Source organism: Drosophila takahashii, chromosome 3L (genome assembly GCF_030179915.1).
Source record: "Drosophila takahashii strain IR98-3 E-12201 chromosome 3L, DtakHiC1v2, whole genome shotgun sequence".
In the NCBI taxonomy this organism is placed as follows: domain Eukaryota; kingdom Metazoa; phylum Arthropoda; class Insecta; order Diptera; family Drosophilidae; genus Drosophila; species Drosophila takahashii.
The window spans coordinates 11,743,434-11,759,730 of NC_091680.1; the positions used below are offsets into that span (position 1 = coordinate 11,743,434).

The 16,297-nt window shown below is 42.8% G+C and overlaps 2 protein-coding genes across 2 annotated transcripts in view; both read right to left on the reverse strand.

Annotated features, from left to right (window-relative positions):
• The window catches only part of dally (division abnormally delayed protein), a 68,187-nt gene that overhangs the window by 44,500 nt on the left and 7,390 nt on the right, over positions 1 to 16,297 (reverse strand). The gene's annotated exons all lie outside the window — the stretch shown is intronic.
• On the reverse strand, positions 12,222 to 14,585 carry LOC108059313 (uncharacterized). The gene has a single exon (XM_017144518.3). The coding sequence runs from the start codon at positions 14,482 to 14,484 to the stop codon at positions 12,343 to 12,345; it is 2,142 nt and encodes a 713-aa protein (XP_017000007.2). The 5' UTR covers positions 14,485 to 14,585; the 3' UTR covers positions 12,222 to 12,342.

A 16,297-nucleotide genomic window follows, 5' to 3' on the forward strand; every position in this document is an offset into this window, starting at 1 on the left:
TTAGAGATTATAGCACAATTTCAAGAGGAACTGTAATGTTTTTAGTCGATTAAATTTCTTCAAGTCCTAAAAAAATTTTCTTTTAAATTGACTGAAAAATTTTAAACCTTCATACATTTAAAAACTTTTTGTAGGCCAAGAGTACGGGCAATAAAATTCGCTGAATATTGATATGTATGACCATTAAAGATTATAGAATTTTATTCTTGATTCAATAAAAATATAAAATCTGTGTAGAGACTTAAATGATTTTTGGCTATTTGTAGCTATTTTATTGGCAGCCACATTGCCGGGGGAATGTGCGTTCAGTCAGTCGTGCAACATTCGTCTGTCAGCGGCAGCCAAAAGAGGAAGAAGCTGGAAAACTAAACCCAAAGATACTATAAGCCCCCCCCTGCGGAACCCCCCTCACAAAACTGCTCCTTGAACCCCTGCCAAGTGAATTTCCTTCCTCGCAGTTGCTGCCGTCAATGTGTCTGCAACAATTGTTGCCATCATTTGTTGTCAGGCAGCAGAAGCCGCTGTCTGTATCCCAGTCTTTCTATCTGTCCCCGTTTGCCGTTTAAAGACTTCGCTGGCAATTGTTGTGATTTCCCCTGTTCGCCTTGTTAACGCTGCTCTTACTTCGTTTTTTTATTTCCCTGATTTTGCTTCTAAAGTTGTTGTTTGGGGCATTAGGACATCAAGCAGGCAACAAACAGCTCGAACCACTTGCACTTATTTGTTGCGTGTCTGGCAAGTCAAACTGCGAGTGCCAACTTGGCAGATACTTATACTTATGTGTGCTCAGCAAGATTCAGATACGAGCCACAGATGAGGCGCCTGATGGAAACGAGTATTACCTGGAATGAGAAGAAGGTAAATATTGTTAAAAAATATTGTTAAAAAATATTATCACTAAAATAATAACAAAATAAATGTTTAAATTGTTGATTTTGTCTAGAAATAAAATCAAAGTTGATACCAGATAATATCAAACCGATCATCGTTTCATATCAAGTTTTTTTTGGGTGTAGGTGTGCATTTATAATTTTCCTCACACCTCCCTTTTTCACATCAGCTTCCCCTATCTGTTTACAATTTTTTCCGCGTTTATATGTATTTTTGTTGCCATCCGACAGCTATAAAATACTTTGAAATGTTTAGCGCATTTTGTTTGAATTCAGATTTAATTATGTGGCAACAACGGCCTAAACAACCTGAAATAGTGGATGCATTTGACTGACATCGTGACGGAGAGGCGGTCTGATGGAAACAGATTTGTTTAGGGAACACAACTTGTGCGTGAAAGACAACCGTCCCCCCATCCCCCTTACCACTGAAGGTAATTTGTTTGTTTGCTTGTGTGTCAAAGTTCAACATGCGGCGGCGTCTATTTTTAGTGCAGTTTATTGAGTGAAAATGTTTGGAAAATGCTCTGTTCACCTCGATTTACCTCTCTATCGTCTCGCCTGCATGGCGGCAATTAAAAGCCGTTTACCAGCTGGACATGGCCAATAAGGGGGTCAGGGGGCGGGAGAAGGGCGCTTTTCAGGGGGGTCAGAGTTCATGCCTGGCCAAGTGGAAGTGGCTGCTTTTCACTCACCGACTGACTGACTGAGTTCATGTGCACATGACACTTGCCTTGAATAAAATATGAGGAGCCCCAGCAACCCCGCTGTTGATGATGCGCCGTGTCGAAAGACAAATAGCGCATCGTCAAGTGGTTGGCTCCACCATGGCACCACCATCGCTCCACCGCCGCTCCACCACCGCCACATTGCACCACCACACGCACTGCAGTTTGTCAGTTGACGAGACCACGGGTCGGGCCACATGGCAGCTGACACAGTTTGCTACGACTTTTCGAGCAGTGTTGTCTACTTGTTACTAAAAAAAAGCCAAATTATATTTGGATGGTCCCTAAATAAAGTTGGTATATCTATAAAAACTAATTAAAAATTGTATAATTTTCCTAATCACTTAACAAAAATAATACAAATTATTTAGTCGGCAAATAAGAAAAAATCTAACTTATATTTTAGGAAGCAAAATTATAAACTAGATTTTTTAATAATTTTTTAAGTGTATATATTAAAAATATTTTAAATTATAATAAAGTCAAAAAATTAAATTTTTCAAACAATTTTTGGTTTTAGCCCTCAAAAGTGATCTTTTAAATTTGGCTATAAAGCATCCAAGTTGGCAACATTGTTTGCGTCTGATGGCAGCGCGTTGACACGCAACCAAAAACGGGGTGGCAAGCGTAAAAAGTTCTTGACAAAAAGCAATGTACAATTTTATAAATGTTGGGGAAGCTGCATCCGGAAAAGGGACGGATTGGGCTGCCTTGATAGCCACTTAGCAGATGCCCTACACAGACCCCGGATTTGCAGAGGGGATTATTGGAAAAGTTTTGGGGGTAACTGTGTCTCTGACAGCCCGAAAACCCACTGCTTTTCGAGTGCAGGGCCAAAAGTTATTAATCATTTCAGTTCGGCTTTCCATTCGTCAGATGGAAACTTTTGTTGGCCATCACTCGATTGATTGCACTCATTTTGAGGGGCTTTGAACTAAGTGCAAATGTAAAATGATTTTAGAAAGGGTTTTAATAATACACAGAGAGAAAATATTAAATAACAATGTTAGTTTAAAAAATTATTATATTATGTTTATTATTAATAGGTAAAATTTTAGCCTTTTAAGCAAGAAGCGAACAGCTTAGGTGAAGAAAGTACTGCAGAGTATGAAGCCTTCACTGTGTGCTCAACATTTTACCAGCGAAAAGTACATAAATATTAACCCCCTAAGATGTATCTTAGACATGCAACCCACACACACACACACACACACACCATCACCCCCATTGAGTGGCGCATTATACTTATGGATGATGATGCACCAGTTCGTTTTCGTTCCTTAATGCCACCACCCAGTTGCTGTTTAATCTGCGGCCCAGCCTCGTCAAAATTTGTTCAGCATTTTTCAGGCTCTCTTAAATCAGACCAATTTGTATGCATTAAATGCAAGAGCTGGCTCGTCTGGATTTACGTAATGCCCGCCCGCCCACATGAGCGGAATTACAGACAAACATCCAGACAGCCCCCAGGTCCCCACTTAGCGCCCCATTCTTGGCCTTCTAGCAGGATGCCATGGCTCATCCCCTCTCATCTCGGCCTGTCGAGGTCGCAGCTCTCTCGTACAGTCGACGCGTTTTGCTTGACATTTGTCGAGCCCACAAGGGGATCCAGATCCACCCACTGGAATCCGAAACCGAGCGGAAGTTCCAATAGAGGGCCACCCACAGAGGTCAAAGTCAAGAGCGAAAATGTTGATTATTCTATTTTCTGCTTTCTCTTTTTTTTTTGGTTTTTGTTTATTTAGCATTGCTCTTGACAATTATTAATCAACTACCAACTGGGCGATAAATAACGACAAAACATTTTGCTCTTGTAACCCATTTGGTGGCAATGAGGAAGTTGCTACTTGAGAGGCTCCCTGATATTTTCTCTCAACGAGTGTCAAGTGCAGGGAATTCGGTGACTGGCGAGTGGATCTCCAGCCCATTTCCCAACCCCGAACGGAATGACAATAAATTTGTCCAGTCAACTACATAATTAACAGCACCCGACAGCACCAGAGACATTTAAAAATCAACCGGCTATTGGGGGTCAGACAATAAATACGGCAACAACAACAGCAATAACAACGGGAACAACAGGAACACTTACAGAAACAACACAAAAACATCGACACACTGAAACAACAACAGCAACAAAAACAAAAAACAACCAGGCATTGTTCGACTTTTGTTTTATTGCAAACATTCATCGCCATTTGCGTTTTTGCCATAAAAGTTGCTCGTGTTTTGCGGATTGCTGATGTTGCTTTTGCTGTTGCCGTTGAGCAGCGATAAAATCTGTGGAATAAATGCCAAGAATTGCCATGCAGTAGAAAGCAGAAACTTGAATACCCTATATAAAAGAAATTTCTAAAAAAAAATCGAATTTAACAACCCTTTCTTAGTTTTGTAAAATGTAAATTGTAAATTGCTCAAGAAGAAATTTCATTTTGACTTTGCCATGCTAAACAACATATTTTTACATTTTACCCTCTTCCTCAGATCAATTAAAAAATGTAAATGGATAAAATAATAGCTTTTCCATTTATTTAGCAACGTAGCAACTTCAATTTTGTCAACACTTCCTTTTTGGTCTCTGCTCCGTCTTAAAGTTAATTTATCCTTGGCCAACAACAAAAGGCAAGCACAGCACAGCTTGTTTAACATGTAAAGGCAACACCGATAAAACCACTAACAGCAAGGGCTTTCTATATATATACACATACAACCCCCAACCTTAGTCAGCAATTTGAAGCGATTCCATGACGACCCCAATGGTCTCGTTTACAAATTAAGCACTTCCAAATGGGCAGCAAATTAATTTTTATTGCGCACAGAGTTATGTAAATTATGGCCAGCAGTTCCTGCGATGGGGAAGTAACGTTGGCTTGTTGTTCTCCTTATAGACTAGACGCACAGCTGGCGAAATGCAAAAACTTTCGCAAGTCGCAAGTCGATTTTGTGCCTAGAGTCTGGAGTCTGTTCGTAGAAATTGTCAAAGTTTCGCCAGCTCCCAAATTGACTGGGAATTGGACGAGGGAATGGTGAGGGAGAATGTCGCAGGACTACTGACAGTAATTTAGTGCAGGGCTTTAACCGATATCAGCGCCACTAGCAGCAGCATCATCAGCGGCAACCGGAAACGGAAGCGGCCAACACTTGCCGGCGTCAGTTTCCTTCTGCGCTTGTGCGCATGTGTTTGCATCTGTGATTATTCGAGGGAGGCAGTGGATAGTCGACAGTCGACAGTCTGCGTGTCTTTGGGACTTAAATTATGTTGGCAGCTTAACGTGGCCGAGATAAGCGCGGCTTCTTTGATTTTTACCCAGCTTCTAGGCAAGTCATTAGCCGGGAATTATGTGTATTTAATTGCAATCATCAGCAGGAAGATTCAACTAGAGCAATTGATGTGCTTGGGAATGGGAATGTATTGGCTTAGGTGTTGTTTAATTAACTAATTACGGAGAATACGAGCTTGTAGTGGGGTAAACTTGATTAAAATTGGAGAATGATTTTTTAAAGAATTTTTTATATTTTTCAAAAATCATTTAAATACTCTTTATCATTTTCCACTACCGTTATATTAAATATGCTGATATTCTTATTCTCTCAGAGTTTCAAAAACATTTTCCCGAACCACTTTAATAGTATTTGCATTGTTGAATATTCCACCTTCTGACTTAGGTAGTACTACCAATTTTTTGCCTCCTTCCCGATGACAATTCCATCTCTTTTCGTGACGTGTGTCCTTTTGTGCATGTGGCCGACTTATCATTTATTTATGTTCTTTATTATTATTGTTGCCATTGTTTTTATGCCATTGGTTCCGGGGGAGGGAGGCACTCGGCTGAATTTCTGTCTGGCTTGCAAATTGGAGTGGCTCCTGGAGCGAAAAGTGGGATGGATTGTAGGACGGGGGTGGCTGACATTTCGGGATTACGAGTGCGCTGCTTAAAGTGTCACTGCTGCCATTGAGCATGCTCTTTGTTTAATAAATTATTTATGGGGCAGGCAGAAAGGCAGGTGTTTTTCCCGCTCCACCTGGCGACACGTGGCAATGGCCTTTGATGGACCAGAGCGAAAAAAAACAAAGCCAGGAAGTCTGCATAACCAAGAGAAGGACACTTAAAACCGAAACATTACCAAGAGGAAAAATATTATTATTTCCATGCTATTTTTGCACTCCACCCTCAATAAAAGCCCCGAGCAATCGAAATGGCTCATAAATATGCATAAATAAATTACCGTCGATTTTCGAATCCATCGGCAATTGCACAACATCAATCAGGCGGTCGATAAAAAATATATTTGCCATAATCAATCAAAGAATATGAATTGGCAATGCGAAGAGTTTATTAATGTCGAGAGGTCAGAGTCAGTCTCTCTGTGCCTCTCCCCTTTATTTTCCTCGGACTCTGCGCTAATTGGCAGTGACAGGCGAAAGTCCTTGCAACCCATCCACCCACAGTCCCTTCATCTCCGCGGAATCTGCATTCAATTAACGCCGGAAACGCGCTCCACCAGAAAAGAGGAAGGAGTCGCTGATAAGGACATGGTCGCCCAAGAGGAAAGGAGTGTGTGGTTCGCTACAGAGAGATGTAATAAATGTTCAACATTCTCGTGTTGGTTTAATTAATGCAATTAAATGTCGAGTCTGAATAATTGAAATTGCACGCGAAGATGAAGGAGAGTCCCATAAAAGAACTACGCATCGCAGTGGATATTCGAGCTTACTCATGTTTCGCCATGTAAACAAATACGAGTGCGCATAAACATAAATAATGCTGCCGATCTTTGTTTGGATCAGCTGGCAATACATTCGGGATCAGCATTTCGGTTTAACAAGGAATTCTTTGTTGACGCTTGAATTTCAAGCGATTCGATAACTGAATCAAGGTTAAGTGCCATTTAAGCTTTGTTTGGTTTGCAAGCTGGATCTCAGCTATCGAGTTTTCCGTCAATAAAACCACATAGTATGGGAGCCAGCTTGGATTTACTCAACCTTTTGCGAGAGAGCCCATTCAAAAGAAATTAAATTTTATTTACCAATCGCTGGAGTTATAAGTTTCGCAACTGCATTCAGGAACTTTCTAATTCCCTAAGTGCTCTTCCCCGGCCATTTCGAATGCTTTGCGAAATTCCAAAGAAGCTTAAGCAAAGTTGTAAACGCTGGCAAGTCAAAGCACTTCAACTAACTAGAACAACCCGCAGCACAAGAGCGGCAACACGAACCTGCCAAAGAAAACTTACCCGTTGTTGCCCCCATTGTAGTGGTTCTCGTTGTTGTTGTTGTTGTTGCTGCCCAGTGGGTGGGCCAGTGGCTTTGGTGGGGCTTTGTGGGCGTGGCCGGGACACTAATTGCCGCCCGGTTACCTGTACTCAGTGCAGTCAGTTCCGGTGATTAAGAACGTAAACGTAAACCGAGACCAAAGCCAAAGCCAAAACCAACTAGACAACCTCCGCAGATACGTGACACGAAGTGCTGGGCAGCGGAATATCTGCACAATCACCTGTTGAGCTCTCCATATAGATATAGCCGCGTATGTACACGTAATTAAGTGTACCAACTGCTGCAGAGTAATATTTCATCACGGAATCCTGCTTAGTGTTTTTCAATTAAAAGTTGTAAATTTGAAATGAGACGACAGCCGCGCAGAGGCCGTGGGAAAAGTTGGGCAAACACGGGGCAAGCACAGGGCCAACGAGGAGTGTGTATAGGAACAGGAACTGCTGGAAATTAATAAACAGTATGAAATTTTAAGCAGGCCAGGCCGAAAATGTGGCTCGAGCTCGAGAGCTGCTGACCTGCAAGGCAATGAACCCCCGAACATCCCGACTAAGGTCACCGTGCACCTAAAGTTCCGGAGTTCCACTCCATGTTCGGCTGGACGGAAAATCTATTATGCACCGGGCGAGTGGGCCTCGGGTTTTGTTTGCAAGTGCAAGCGCATTATGCAAAAGTTGTTCCCTTGTATTATTTCCCATTTTCCGTGATATTTTCCCTTTTTTTGCCGTTTTTTGGCGGCATGTAAGGACCCGGGCTCTTGACGGCGGCTCATGTGGAATAACTGGGTCGTGAGCTCCGAGGAAGCCAAGCTTCCAGCGTGAAAAATGCAATCAATTTTATTATGCTTCCCGGTCGTCCCGGCTCTCCGCAGTTTTCCTAGAGCCGCACAATTGGGCAAATCAGGCAGAAAGGCAGGATGCACGGCACACTATGTGTGTATATATATCGGGATGTTGATGGGAAACGCGATAGTTGGCGGAACAACGGAGACCCCGAGCGGGTTTCCTGTTTAACACGTGAACGGAACGGATGCGAACCCGATGGGACTTTGAACACCATTATCCTGAATCGGGCCAATTGGCTGCCATGTAGATTGGAGCAAAAGATGCATCTTAAGCTGGGGCTTAAGCTCCAGCAAATTAAAGTAAAGTCAGGTCCAACTAATTCAAAGATTAGCGCAAGGAAGTGTGACCAAGATTGAAAAGGTAGGGATAACAGTGTGACCAGGATAAACAAGAAATCTTGTGAAATAAATGAAAGGTTAGGCCTTTCCCAAGTTTATAGCTACTTTTGCTTAATGAAATAAACATCTCTAAATTCGATATCTTTAACCTCAATAGCTTGAAGTTTTTGTAACTTAAAGGTTGAATAAAAGACAATGCCTTTTTTCTATGAATATATCAAAGCCCAAGTTGAGGCGCCACTCGAAGATTATTATCAATCTTTGTTATAAATAAATTGGAAAACTAGTTTGAGCCATAAGAATAGCTATAGTTTATTAATATTTATACAGCCAATAATTGGCATTCAAGTTCAGTCAAAGCTGAAACTTAAAAAGCTTTGACTGAATTGGTATTGTTAGGCGATCTAGGCAAAATGAAGCCACCATTTCTATAAAAGAGCTTAATGGGAATCCATTACCCCCTAAATATTTCTATTAATTGTGCTCTCTATCGGTATATAGAAACCACATTCAATTTGATCCCAATTAACTATCGCTTTGCTAGCAGTTGTTACGTCGACACGAAGGCCTTATCGATGATTCCCACGATTGCACGCAAAACCCTCGACACAAGTACAAACAATAAAGTACAACCGAACGCATTATCAAAACAATAAACAATTGATGGTATTTTGCTGGCGATAACAACAACCACAACCACGAGCACAACCATCTTCGAGGCATAAAAATCAATAAAGCACACAGAACGCAATTGCACGAAAGCAAAAGCAAGCGAAAAGAATGGAAAAGAAACAACTGAAACACAAACAGCAACAAACTGCTGGCAAATAAATAAGAATTGCTTTATTTATTAAGCATTAAACAATAAATGGGATTATTTTTATCATCGCCGCATAGAAATGTTTAGTGGAGCAGGGCGAGGAAAAGGAGGGGAGTGGATCCAAATGGAGTTTGGGTTGCTGGCAGAGGGTTGATGAGGTGGAAGGAGCGGACCCAACAATACGGAGAGCCCCGAAGTGCGAGAATAATAACAAATTCAAACACAGGCGGAGGACGATGAAGAGCTACCAAGATAAATAAATGCAAATCATTTTTTTCCCCAGTTTCTTATTGTTCCATCTAGATGGAGCATGGCAGACCCAGTATTTTTTTTAAGAGAGGGTACATGGGAATTTATAGGAGGTTTAGTTTGTTATTATAATATTTTATTTTACATTATTACATTTTTCCCCTAGATATTAACTGCATTAATTACATGAAATATAAATAACTAAATATTATATTTCTAAGAAAGCATGACAACTTTCATTACAGGGTAATATTGAACCTATACCTTGTCGTATGATCATTCCCACTTGTCTCTGCAATGGAGTGTTTAGCCTCTCTGGGATTCGGGGAGGCTACCTCGATTGAAAAGGGCATTAGGAAAATTGTTCCAGGGGTGGCGGTTTAGGCCAAGACAAAACAAGTTCCGGAGTTGGGTTGGACACCCAAGTGTAGGACAATCCAGCTCATTTAAATGGAACGTTTTGGTGCTCTGTCCCATATATTTCCGGTCTTATTTTTTGCACCCCCTCTAGTTGCTACTGTTGTTGTTGTTCATCCCGCATTTGATTTCAGCAAATTTGTAACTGCCACTTTGCATTACCTTTTTTTGTGCGATGGTCCAATGGTCCGATGGTCCGACCTTTGGACAAACGAGTGAGCGAGTGCTGCTGGTGAAAAGGTAGCAAAAGTTTTGCAAGTGACAAATAGATTTAAATTCGAAAATACTTTTTTGTAGCGCCTGTTTTGTTTCTGCTGCCGAGTGGAAGTTTGTGTTATGCAAAGCTCTATTGACAGCGGTCGTAAATCTTTGTAAAAGTGCCTGGAACCCATGTCAAGAGGGGGTGGGATAGCAATGGGTCGATGGGTTGGGCGTGAAAATGTGTGTACGAACATGGAAAATCAGTTTTCAAGTTGGGGTTAACTCCAAAACCCATCAAACTAAACCCCTCTTCAAGCAGCCAGCGAGGTTATGGATGAGTGAATTTATCGCCTAATGGAAAAGTAAGCCGGAGGAAAAGAAAGAATGAAAGAAAGGCACTTTAAAATATAAATCGAAGGCAGCCAGATAACTATAAATAGTCGAGTGCTGATAATTTTCCTAATCAATATGCCAAAATATGAATTATTTTGCTTATCTATCGTTGTGACTTGCTAATTACTGGGTGAGATAGAAAAGCAAATATTCTAAGATAAAATAAAGGTAATATCTTTGTATTCTAGTTGTTTCTAAGAATTAATTTCTTGGTATGCCCATACGATTAGCGTTCTATTTGTGAGGAGAAGTGATCTCATTTCGCTTTCCACTGCCTCCATTAAAATCTGTTTACATTGTCTGCGATGGGATGGCATTAAAAACTTATAATTTGCTGGCCATCATTCGTGGGACTCGTGTTGCGGCATTTCCAGGGAAAAATCAAGTCCGCGGGGGCAATTACGAGGGCACAAATGTTCACAGCTCGGGCCAACGAAAAAGACCAGCCGACGGATTGCATTTACAAATTAGCATTCTAATGAGCGGAGTGGCATGCTGCATGGCAATTATGGCGCCCACTTTTTTTGCTGCTCCCGCTGCTCTTGGTCTATCCGCAATTGTGCCAGAATTCGCTGGAATTTTGAAGACTGGAAAAAAGAAGGAAAAACTCGAGAGTCAGCAGAACTTGGCCTTTGCGTGTTGGGCCAATTGAAATTGGGCGACTACTGCAGTTGAGTTGCAGTTGAGGGCTCATGAATGGGAGACAGCGACAACTAGGCCGCATCCAGCTGCCCCCCTTTTCGGCCGAGGCCACCCCCTTTTCCGCTTCCTGACCACGGCCATGGTGTCAGCTTCAGAAGTTTTCAGTTTTGTTTTTTAGGGGGTGGGTGAGGGGGTTGCAAGGGGGGAAAATGAAACCGAAAACCGGTTACAGTGCGTTGAAAAATTCTCGACTTTTGTTTCACATACACAAAACGGAGTTTATCTTTTGGCTCCTCGATCTCCCTCTCTTTTCCTCCGCCGGTTTTGTTATTTATCAAAATTCTTTGAAATGCACTCACACACACACCAACTCAACATCGCTTTGTCCCGCTCTAGCACACAAAATTAAATTTTTTCCTTTGGTTTCTTTTTAATTTTTATATGGCTCTTTGGCTGATTCTGTGGCATTTTCTTCCTGCTCTTTTTTCTTGCACGCTCCACTGAACGCCGAACCAAGGAGTGCCCTTACTTGTTGTTCTTTTCGTTTATACCCAGTAGTTCTGGTTTATAGAATAGGTATATCATTCCAAAGTCACTCTTGAACTTTGGTTCTTAAAAACCAAATTAGGTAAAAATTCTAATCACTTCCCTCTTCAATTTTCTAATTTGGAAATCATCACATTAGGTTTAAAATATTTTATTTGAAAAGAAAACTGATTTCCATCTATCATAACTTCAAAAGTAAACAAAACCCCTATTTAAGCAAAAAAGCAGACTACGAAAAATGCATAATTAACCCCTTACAGGGTATCTCCTAGTCGTTTCCCCTCACCATAAAATTTTTACTTGCTTGGCTGCTGCTGTTGGCTAGTAGTTTCGGTTTGTTTAGGAGAAGGGTCGGTGCTTTTAAACGCAGCTCACCGAGGAGTCGAGAGTCCCAGCCGGAGTTTGAGTTTCAGTTTGTGCTTGGGACCCGAGAACCGAACAGAACATGCATGTAAAAATGCAACGTAACTTGGCCAGGGGACTAAGGGGAGTGGGCAGGAACCAGAGTTCCCAGTTACCGACCATGTGATGCGGTTGATGACTTGCGCCCGGCCAAAGAGACTGACTGACTCTGGCTCTCTGGCAGTTCGACTTTGACTTTGGCACTGGTTAGACTGGCTGGCTGGGAATTTTCGGGCAGGCGGGGGGTTTTCAGCACTTTTCAGGGCAGTCGGAATGGCATTGTGGTCTCTGCTGATTCAGTCTGGCTTGGCTTTTGACTTTTCGTCCAAGAGCTGGCGGTTTCCTGTGATGTTTGGTTACTTCATATGGCCTGTTGCGAAATTAGTGTGATCAGAGCCATCAGATAACTCATGCTTTGAAGGTTTGACAAAGTCATTTTTGCACGAAAGATAGGAGCTCTAATTGAATATCCAAAAAATGATAAATAGGGGACATTATTTTATTAAATATCTTGCGGTAAAAGATTTATCCTGATAACCATTCAAAGGACAGCCTGTATATTAATTAAGCTTTACAAAATATTAAATCTTAATTCGTAGAGATCACTTGAGGTTCTTGATCAATGCGTCGGTGTACTCGGAGCACTTGGCCTTGCCGCCCAAATCCATGGTGCGGATATTGTCATCTTTGATAGTCTTCAGCACAGCCTGTTCTATGTTATCCGCATGTTCGTGCAACCCGATGTAGTGCAGCATCATCACGGAGGAGAGCAGGAGGGCGGTAGGATTGGCCAAATCCTTGCCCGCGATATCCGGAGCAGTTCCATGTACCGACTCGAAGATGGCACCATTGGTTCCCACATTTCCCGAGGGGGTCAGTCCCAGTCCTCCGATCAATCCGGCACACGTGTCCGAGATGATGTCGCCGTACAGATTGGGCAGCACCAGCATATCGTATCGCCTGGGATCCTGGACGATATTCAGGCAGACGGTGGTCATGTTGGATTCCTCATACTTAATGCCCGCTTGGTCCATTTTGCTCTTGTATTTCTCGGCCATTTCCCGGACGCAGCGAAGGAATAATCCATCCGACATCCGCATGACCAGTGATTCCGCGACTGCTGTTACCTTTTTCCTCTTCATGGCCAAAGCGTACTGAAAGGCGTACTCGGCCACTCGCAAGGAGGCATTCCTCGTGATCAGCTTGATGCTCTGCACCACTCCGTTGACCAGAGTGTGCTCGATGCCCGAGTACTCGCCCTCGGTGTTCTCGCGAATGGTCACGATGTCCACCTCCCCGTAAATGGTCTCCACACCGGGCAAAGATCTGCAGGGTCGAATGTTGGCATATAGGTTAAAGAGCTGGCGCAGGGTGAGATTCAGGGAGCGGAAGCCAGTACCCACGGGTGTCATCAGGGGTCCCTTCAGGCCCACCTTTGTGCGGTTCATGCTTTCGATCACCTGTTCGGGCACCGTTGTCTGACCCTTGCTATTCGTAACAGGTGTCACGTCCACGGGCTCGAAGATCAGAGGTGCCTTTGCGGCCTCCAGGATCTTAATGACGGCCATCGATATCTCCGGTCCAATGCCATCGCCCGGCATTAGGGTTATGACTCTTGAGCCACCCGAATCCTTGCCAGACTTGCCCCCAGCTGCGCCGCCTTTCTTACTGGCGCCTCCTCCTGTTGGGGCCTTGGGTCCAGGTGGTGATTTACCTGGAGGTTTACTTGCAGTTGGTGGTTTGCTGGGAGGTTTAGTAGGCGCTTTACCAGGAGGTTTACTTGCTACAGGTGTTTTACTGGTAGGTTTACTTCCCGTAGGAGGTTTACTGGGAGGTTTGCTTCCTGTTGGTGATTTACTTGCAGGCTTGGGAGGTTTTTTAGCCATTGGTGGTTTACTGGGAGGCTTTTCTCCCTTTAGTGGATGATTGGGTTTTTTCGTCGGTGGCTTAAAAGGATTGTTAGGAGGAGTACCTGAAGGATCACTGGGTCCTAAAGGCGGTTTGGTAGGCGGATTCCTTCCAGTAGGCGGTTTACTACCAGTTGGTGAACTGCTGCCACTTTGACTTCGTTCTGGAGGCTGCGATTGAATTCCTGAGTGATCATTGAAATCCCTAGGTATTTCCCCTGATGCGCTCATATGATCTGCAAACGAATTATACAATACATTCTCGGGTTCCTCATCCTTTCCGTCTTTTCCCGATTGATCCAGAGCCTTTGTGGACTTTCCAGACAATCCTGATATTAATTCCGACTGAGAAGCTTCGAGCGGTTTCTTTTCCAAGATCTCAATCTTCCCCGTTTTCGGCTTTCCCGAACGAGAACCCACAGGGAACTTGATAAGCTTTCCCTCACGATCCTCCGGTGGTTCACCAGATCCTCCACCAGTGGAGGAGCTACCAAAGAATCTTATAGCAGAATAGCACATGGAATTCCTAGGTGGCTGGATGCGAGTGGGCTCTAGCACTTCACCCTTTCCCGGCAAATAGTCGGGTTTTCTGTGAAAGGGATTTTCCTTAGTTCCCGGATAGCGAATGCGTCGGATCCTTGGAACTTGCTGCCGCGCTGGAATCTCCCTCTTTTCGTACTCCTCGAAGCGCCGGCGACGTCGCCAGGACTCGAAAAATGGCTTACGAAACCGGGCAATCGCATCGTCCGCCAGACGGAGGATCCTTCGATTGGCTGTCAAGCCGGCGGTTCTTGGCTGCCGGCCAAGAACAGTCCATTTGAACAAATTGCCGGACATGGTCTACTGAAATTTTGATGAAATTACTGCCTAGATGTGTGTTTTTGAATTATTCAGAGGACGTAATCAAAAAAACCAACGATCTATTGGTAGGCGAATGACATTTCAGCCTTGGGGATGTTGTTTAAAGCTATCGAGAAGTCTTAAAAATTGCATAAATTCCTTGATCCTGAAAGGAAAGTCCCCTTAACTTTCTAGGAATTTTCAAAAATTAATTTGCAGATGACGGAAGTCAACACTTGGCCAGTTCCAATTTGCATAGCTTTTAGGCCAGCGTTTTTGCCTTTGCTTTTGGCGCCTCCAAGTTTGGCGACTGGCACCACCGTTTCAAGGAAATGAAACTTTCTCGGCCAAAAGAAAAAGCACGCGAAGAGAAACCCTTTCGATTCGAGACTTGGAGACTCGGCGAAAGGGAAGGACTTTTCTCTGTTTCTGATTCGGTTTCGTTTTGTTTATTCCTATTTGGGTTAAGCTAATTAAATTACTTTTTCGCCTGCAATTTCATTTTCGAAATTTGTTTGCTTTGAAGGTCGACTTTCCTTTAATTGAAAAAGTTTCACTTCAACCCTGGGTTCGCCGAGAAGAGTTCGCAAATGATTTAATATGAAAATTTCCGTCATGTATTTAATTAGACGAGAGTGCTCTGTTCTCGGTTTTCGGCTCTCGGGTTTCCCAGTAAACGAAATTAGCTGCGAAAGGCAATCAAATTATGCACAAGCCCTCGCTTTAATGGGCACACCTGCCGACTTAATACATATATATGCGACCGATCTGCCACGCCCTCCGCCCCCGTCACGCCGTTGTCATTCGGCATAATCATATTTCAACGGATTAGCATAATTTTAACCGAAAAAATATATTAATAACGAAAAGTGAATGGTGTGGCATCGAGTTGCAGACAAAGCAGCAGTCCCTCACAATCCCCCTTCCCCTGTTTTAGGTTATATTAAATTTTCCTACTGTTCTGCCAGAGCTCAGCTCGCATTTATATTCATATTTTGGTGGATTTCTGTATCGCCACCGCGTAGGGGGATTTTTTTGGTTACCGCTTTTGGTTTAGCTTTTGTCTTTGTTTTTATTTTGATTATTTTTGGCTTTTAGTTAGTCGCTGTTTGTTTTTGAGCGTTGGCGTTGATTCGCGCATTTATTATGAAATGATTGATGATCCCTAGATGGGTTTAACTCATCCACACTCGAACACCTCTGAAATTATAATCCGGCGAGGGGTCGCATCGCCAAGCTGTCTCGTTGACTGCGCATTTGGGGGCCTTATCTGAAGGGGGCCAACTTACCAGCACAGATACACAGATACCCGATATCTGTATCTAGTACACTGCTGTATGACCGGTGAAGGCAAACATTTGTGCAGATAACATTTCCCTGTTTGTTCTGACATTCAGTTCGGAATACGCACCTGCAAATGGAGAAGAGCAAATAGAAATAGGAAATTAGTCAATCATCGGTGTGTGTAAATTGGAGTGCTAAAAATTAATTCTATTAATTGTGATATTATATTTTCAGCTCCCAATATGCCTGGAATATTTTTTTAAACATAAAAGTTAATTATCTCCGTGTTCAAGTAATTTACTAAATTTGTTAGCTGCCCTTAACTTCCTAACTTCTTAGATTAAAAAGTTAAGTCTCCTGTTTTTTACTCCTCCGACACCCTCTACACATATTCAACACTTTTGTTATTGTTTGCATTTACTTCCACTCTTGTTAATACTTGATCTTAGTCTGCGAAAAAAAGTGGCTAAGAACGAAAGAAACTCCGGCCAAAGTCAATAAACCGTATAAATGTACAACAACAAAT